The following is a 5,517-nucleotide window of genomic DNA, read 5'->3' as shown; positions in this document are numbered from 1 at the left end:
TGTTGTTAACAACAGCCGGCGCCGCTTCTGAGTCAGAATACTAAGATGAAGAAACTAAGGTTGACTTTGATGGCCAAAGCATTCGCCTGTTTTTAAAGAGAAAAAAAAGGGGGGGGGTATGGTCTGTAGAAGTAAAGGCAGAGCCAAGTTTTGACTGTTCAAAATCTGGGGAGGAATTCACAGGCTGGGGCTCCGACAGGATCTGGCGAGGCAAGGCCGGGAGGGAGCGCGGCGGAACGTGGGGAAGGCTCGCACGAGGGGAGGGGCGGGGCGGGTCAGGGGGAGACGCCGGGGCCTTACCTTTGTGCTTCCGGAAGCAGGCCACGGAGCAGCTGTAACAACAGAGGCCAGAGCCCGCGTCAGCCCGGAAGGTCCGGCCGAACCTCCCGCGGCCCCCGCCCGGCCCCCCGCCACCCCCGCCCGGTCCCCTTCTCCACGACCCCCGCGCTCACTAAGGCACGCGGCAGGCGGGGCAGCGGTATTTGGGTTTCTCCAAGCAAATCACGCAGACGACGGCACTGCAACTGAGCGACGCCATAGCCCCTCCACTGCCTCGTTCCCTCCGGACGCGCCACTGTCTGACCCAGGGTCCCACGTGCACGCCCTTTATTCCCGTTTCCTTAACCGGGACCAATCGGCGCGCAGCACTCACTGGCAGTCAAAAGCAATGGATCGATTCTGCTCATTGCTCCAGTCCTGATAAGTAGAAAGTCGATACACTCGATGCGCATCCTGAAGCTGCTTTGGATTAATTCTCGCTGTCGTCCCTAGGGCGAGTGGCAGGCAGAAGGGGGAGGGAGAGGGAGAAGCAGGCTCCCCAGTGAGCAAGGGACCCGATGCGGGCTCCATCCCGGGACCCTGGGATCATGACCTGAGCCGAAGGCAGCCGCTTAACTGAGCCACCCAGGCGCCCCTGACTTGGACTTTCTGAATCTTGCAAGGGCACTGGGTTCTCCCCCTCGACATTCCACTTGTTTATATCTAGCAGATGAGAAGTCCAGACCCTGGCCAAACCAAAATCGGTTAGATTGAGTGACACACACGTGCTCTTCCCTGTGTAAGCCCTTTTTCTCTCAGGAAAGAAAGCTGAAGCTTGACCACAGAGAAATGTTTACTGAGCTCCAAGTGACAGCACTGCACTGCCCAGATGCTGGGCCGGGGACACCCAAGCAGTAGGGGGCACAGTCTCTGCCCTCTAGGAGCTCAAAGCTTAGAGTGAAAGCAGGACGGAGAGAGGGGAGAGAAGACTCTGTCTCAGGGTCCCGCCGGTGCTAGCCTGCACTTACACGGCCCTGAGAGTGAGTGCCTCTTCAAATCTTGCACCCGAGGCTCCTCACTTGACTCACCCTAGTCCCAGCCCTGGGTGGGATAGCTTGGTCAGGGAGCAGATGAGTGAGCTCTGGCCCAAAGGAAGGGATCCTGGCCTAATGAGTCTGGATAGATGAACCATGGTGGGACTTGAGTGGCACCTCAGGCTTTAGGAACAGTCATGTTTCATTAGCAGCCTGTGCCTCCTTGAAGCCCTAAGCGCTGCCTAGCCAAACCAGGGCTCCCACCCCACATGCGCAGTGCCCACCTAGGGCCATAAGTCATTCTCACTCCCAAGTCCCTCCTCTCTTGTGTTGAGCCCATCAGCCCTCAGGATCCCACTTTTATAGGGGCTCCACACGATTGTCCTTGTTTTTGTGGATAAATCTGCTAGGAACAAGGCAATTGTTCGAGTCTTGGCTCAAACCCCTCCCTGGGTGACTTCTACCCTCTCTGAGGTCTCTCACCTATTAGTGTGGATGTGCAGGCCTGCTTTCCTGAGCTATTGAGAAGCAGAGAAAAGACCATGTGCAAAAATGTATGTAATTTGAGAGGAGCCAGAGTCTTGATGCTTGTGGGCCAGGGGCCCGCTGGATGGCATGGAGGGGCCGCAGGCTGCCGCGGGCAGGGACGTCTTTCTACACAACTTCCTGGGAGGCTGGGGGAGCAGCTTGTCCACTTCCATGTCATGCAGCTGATGGACTTGCTCTTCCTGTGGGTGGGGGCCACGCCGCACCTGCACAACCTCGCGGTGGCCATGTGCAACCGCTACGATTCCATCCCCGTGTCTATGTCCCTCCTCGAAGACACTTCTGACACAGTCTCCACTGGCCTTGCCTAGCGCTTAGCCAGGAAGACCTACAAACAGGTATTTGTCAGCTATAACCTTCAAAACACAGACAGTAACTTCCCACTACTGGTAGAAAACAGGATCAAGGAAGAAATGGAGGCTTTTCTGGAAAAGTTCTAGCAGAATGGCAGAAGGGAGGACTTGTAACTTATGTAGAATATACATAAATCAATGGATTGAATTTTTTTTAAAAAGTTTGTAATTTGAAGCACTACAGGGGGTTATTTGATACCCAAAGTCTGTAACTCCTGGAGCTCAGGTCCCAGCCCTATGAGTGCAGGTGTCAGGCCCCAAGTCCCTCAAGGCTGGGGTCCCAAATCTCAGGCCCCTCGAAAAGGGTTCTGCCGTCAGCCTCTATGGGCCACACTTGGTGGGTGTAAGCCACCATCCATCCCTGCTTTGGCTTTGCCAAACTGTCCCGAGGAAGCTGTCCAGTCCTTAGTGCTGAAGTGGCATATATCCCGACCTCCCTTGGGTAAACAAGGACCGGCCTGAAATCTAAGACGTGTTCACACTGACCCAATAATCAGCAGCATTCCCTGTATTCTCCGACAGTTGTGACCACCCCAGAACCGTCCCAGAAGGTCCACGCTTACCTGGGAAGGCCAGAGAAGGTCAGTGATTTGTCCAGGCCACACTTGAATCCTGCGCCCTGTCTGGCACCCAGTAGAAATTTTCTGACTGTGAACATCACCACTGCCCACTCCAGAGCAGTTGTGTTTGGAGGCTGAGGTCATGGAGAGTCTCCACAATTTTCAGGGCTCAACCCCACCTCATCCACATCCAAACCATGCTGATTACTCTACCTTTGGGTCCAGAGATGGTGACATCAGTGAAAAGAAGAAGTTTCTGGAATTCCTCCCACGCACATTCCACACAGTAAAAACAGCCTTTCCTCTACTCTGGGAGACACCCAGTGGCCCAAAACAGCTGCACCCCTCCTGCTCCAATGTCCAAGAAAGGAGGTGGCTCAGCGGTGGTGATGAGGTTGGGAAACATCAAAAGGCTAAGTAAGCCAGTAGGGATCTTCTTGGCAGTGGCGAGCTCAGAGAAAAACGACAGGTATGACTCCAGACCCAGCAATGGCATGTCCACACTGATGTAGCCACCCTTAGCAGCCACCCTTAGCAGCACCCTGGTTCTCCTTGGAGAGCCCCCCCCCCGCCAAAGCCATCCTAGCAGCTGTCTAAGGCTGTGTCGTGCCTCCCTGAGCCGGACCTGGACAGACGAGAGGCAATAATCAAGGCAGAACGATTTTCAGAGCTCCGCCACCGGGCAGGCGCTGTCCAGCGCCTTCCGGGGACCAAGCCCAAAGCCTGGCGCAGCTTGTGGGCGTCCAGGCCCACCGCCCAGCACCGCCAGAGGGCGCTCCAGGTCCAGATTGGCCTGGTGCAGCCGAGCTCAAGCTGGACACGAGTAAACCCCACCCCACTCCGTGTCAGAGCCAAGGCTGTCTCACTGAGCAGGGGAGGATAAACCCAGGCGTTGGCCCGTACCTCGGACGTCCGGACATCGCTAAGTGGCAGGAAAGAGCTCGTGGAGGGCGCGGTGCTGAAGCCGGCGACAGGATGGGCAGGAGTGTCTCCTCCACGAAAGCAAGACCCGTATCAGCAGAGGGCTCTAACTGCAACTGGCAGTCCAGGGCCAACTCCCTGATGCTTATCGCCCAACGCTTCCTGGCATTCCCAAGGGGTGGGGATCCAGCAGCAAGCTGGACACCCACATAAGCTGATAAAAAGTTTAACAGTACTTGGGGAGTATGGGGTTACTAACTAGGGCCTGAGCCACTTCCCTACATCTTCCTCGGTGCCATGATGGGGTGGGCCAAGGGATCTGATCACTCAACTTGAGCCACATGTTCCGGTTATCAGAGGCGGGAGGTTCATAAGGTTGGGCTCTCTACTGCCTTCAAATCTCAGCTTGCTTTTTTTTTTTTTTAAGATTTTATTTATTTAATTGACAAAAAAAGAGCACAAGCAGCAGGAGCAGCAGGCAGAGGGAGAGGGAGAAGTAGGCTCCCTGCTGAGCAAGGAGCCTGATGCGGGGCTTGATCCCAGGACCCTGGGATCATAACCCTACTAACTAGAAGGCAGATGCCTAACCGACTGAGCCACCCAGGTGCCCCTCAAATCTCAGCTTCTTGCTACAGCCCTAACACTTCTATCTCTCCTCTGGTATCTAGGTAGTTCAGATGTTAAAGTGAGTGGGGTTGCTGGCGGGTATCAAATTAAGGAGGCCTGAGGTTCGGGTGGAGTGGAGTAATCGGTTTCTGACTCTGCATGTTATTTTATAGCAGTGAAGTGATATTCTTTCCCAATTTCTAGACAATAACAGTCTCACTTACAATTAGACTTCAAGGAGAACTTCCAAACCGCAAAAGGGATAAAGAATAATTGCACTGTTCCCAGTCCCAGAGCTGTGGGGAAGGCACAGACAAAAGAAGTCACCGTTGTTTCATGAACACACTCACCCTACCACCCAAACCCAACGCTTTTCTTTTTTCACACCCTCTCCCACTTGCAAATCCACAGAGATCCCACCTTTTATTCCCTAGGACAAACAGAGGTCAAAGGAATCAGGACTTCCCAGTCAGATTCTCCAAGAAGGCTCCCAGGGTCCCCTGTGGGACGGGGAGTCTGTCTGGGGCTCTGCACAAACGTCTTAGCCATGTGGCGGAGATGCACAGGAACTCTGCTCAGTGAGGAGCAGGTAGGAGGAACGGAGACCCCAAATTGCCTTCCCCCCTCTCTTAAAACTAAAGACAAAATAAAGACTCCAGACAAACAAAAACCATGAGAATTCTTCACTAGCCGATATGCACCAGAAAGTTACTCAGGCCAAAGGTGAATAATACCAGATAGAAATGATACCACCACACACCACGTAGAATGGCTAAAATTAAAAAGACTGCCAATACCAAGTGCTAGCGAGCAAAGAAACAAAGAGGTTTGTGCCCCCCCCAACCAAATTCATATGCTGAAATCCTACCACTCAATGTGATGGTATCGGGAGGTAGGGCTTTGGGAGGTGATAAGGTCATGAGGATGCAGCCCTCATGAATAGGACTGGGCTTTGTAAAAGAGACCCCAGACAGAGAGCTCTCTTGCCCACCTTCCACCATGTGAGGACACAGTGGCAAGATGGCGGCCTGTGACACAGGAAGCGGGTTCTCACCAGACGCTATATCCTTTTGCGCCTTGATGGCGGACTTCCCAGCCTCCAGAACGGTGAGAGATAAATAAACATTGGTTGTTTAAGCCACCCAGTCTCTGGTATTTTTGTGACAGCAGCCCAAGTGGACTAAGACAGAATTGGTTCAAAGAAGCTGACTGGCTCAGTCAGTTAAGCATCTGCCTTCG

General features: G+C 53.8%; 1 protein-coding gene and 1 pseudogene across 2 annotated transcripts in view; one reads left to right on the top strand and one right to left on the bottom strand.

The window, feature by feature from the left end:
- ZNHIT3 (zinc finger HIT-type containing 3) overlaps positions 1-613 on the bottom strand; it is a 5,122-nt gene extending 4,509 nt beyond the window's left edge. The window contains exons 1-2 of one of the 2 annotated variants that reach the window (XM_040640942.1): positions 453-613; positions 301-332 (exon numbers count right to left, since the gene is read on the bottom strand). In XM_040640942.1, coding sequence (XP_040496876.1) covers positions 301-332; positions 453-538 — 118 coding nt within the window. In that variant the 5' untranslated portion in view covers positions 539-613. The remainder of the gene's footprint in view (positions 1-300; positions 333-452) is intronic. The other variant, XM_040640943.1, reaches the window with a different exon arrangement.
- Positions 614-1,780: 1,167 nt separating this feature from the next.
- Positions 1,781-2,537, top strand: LOC103667319 (annotated as a pseudogene).
- Positions 2,538-5,517: the final 2,980 nt, after the last annotated feature.

This window comes from Ursus maritimus, unplaced genomic scaffold, assembly GCF_017311325.1.
Source record: "Ursus maritimus isolate PB19 unplaced genomic scaffold, ASM1731132v1 scaffold_24, whole genome shotgun sequence".
NCBI lineage: Eukaryota > Metazoa > Chordata > Mammalia > Carnivora > Ursidae > Ursus > Ursus maritimus.
Note: the sequence above shows the minus strand (reverse complement) of the source record. Positions and strands in the feature narration are given on the sequence as shown.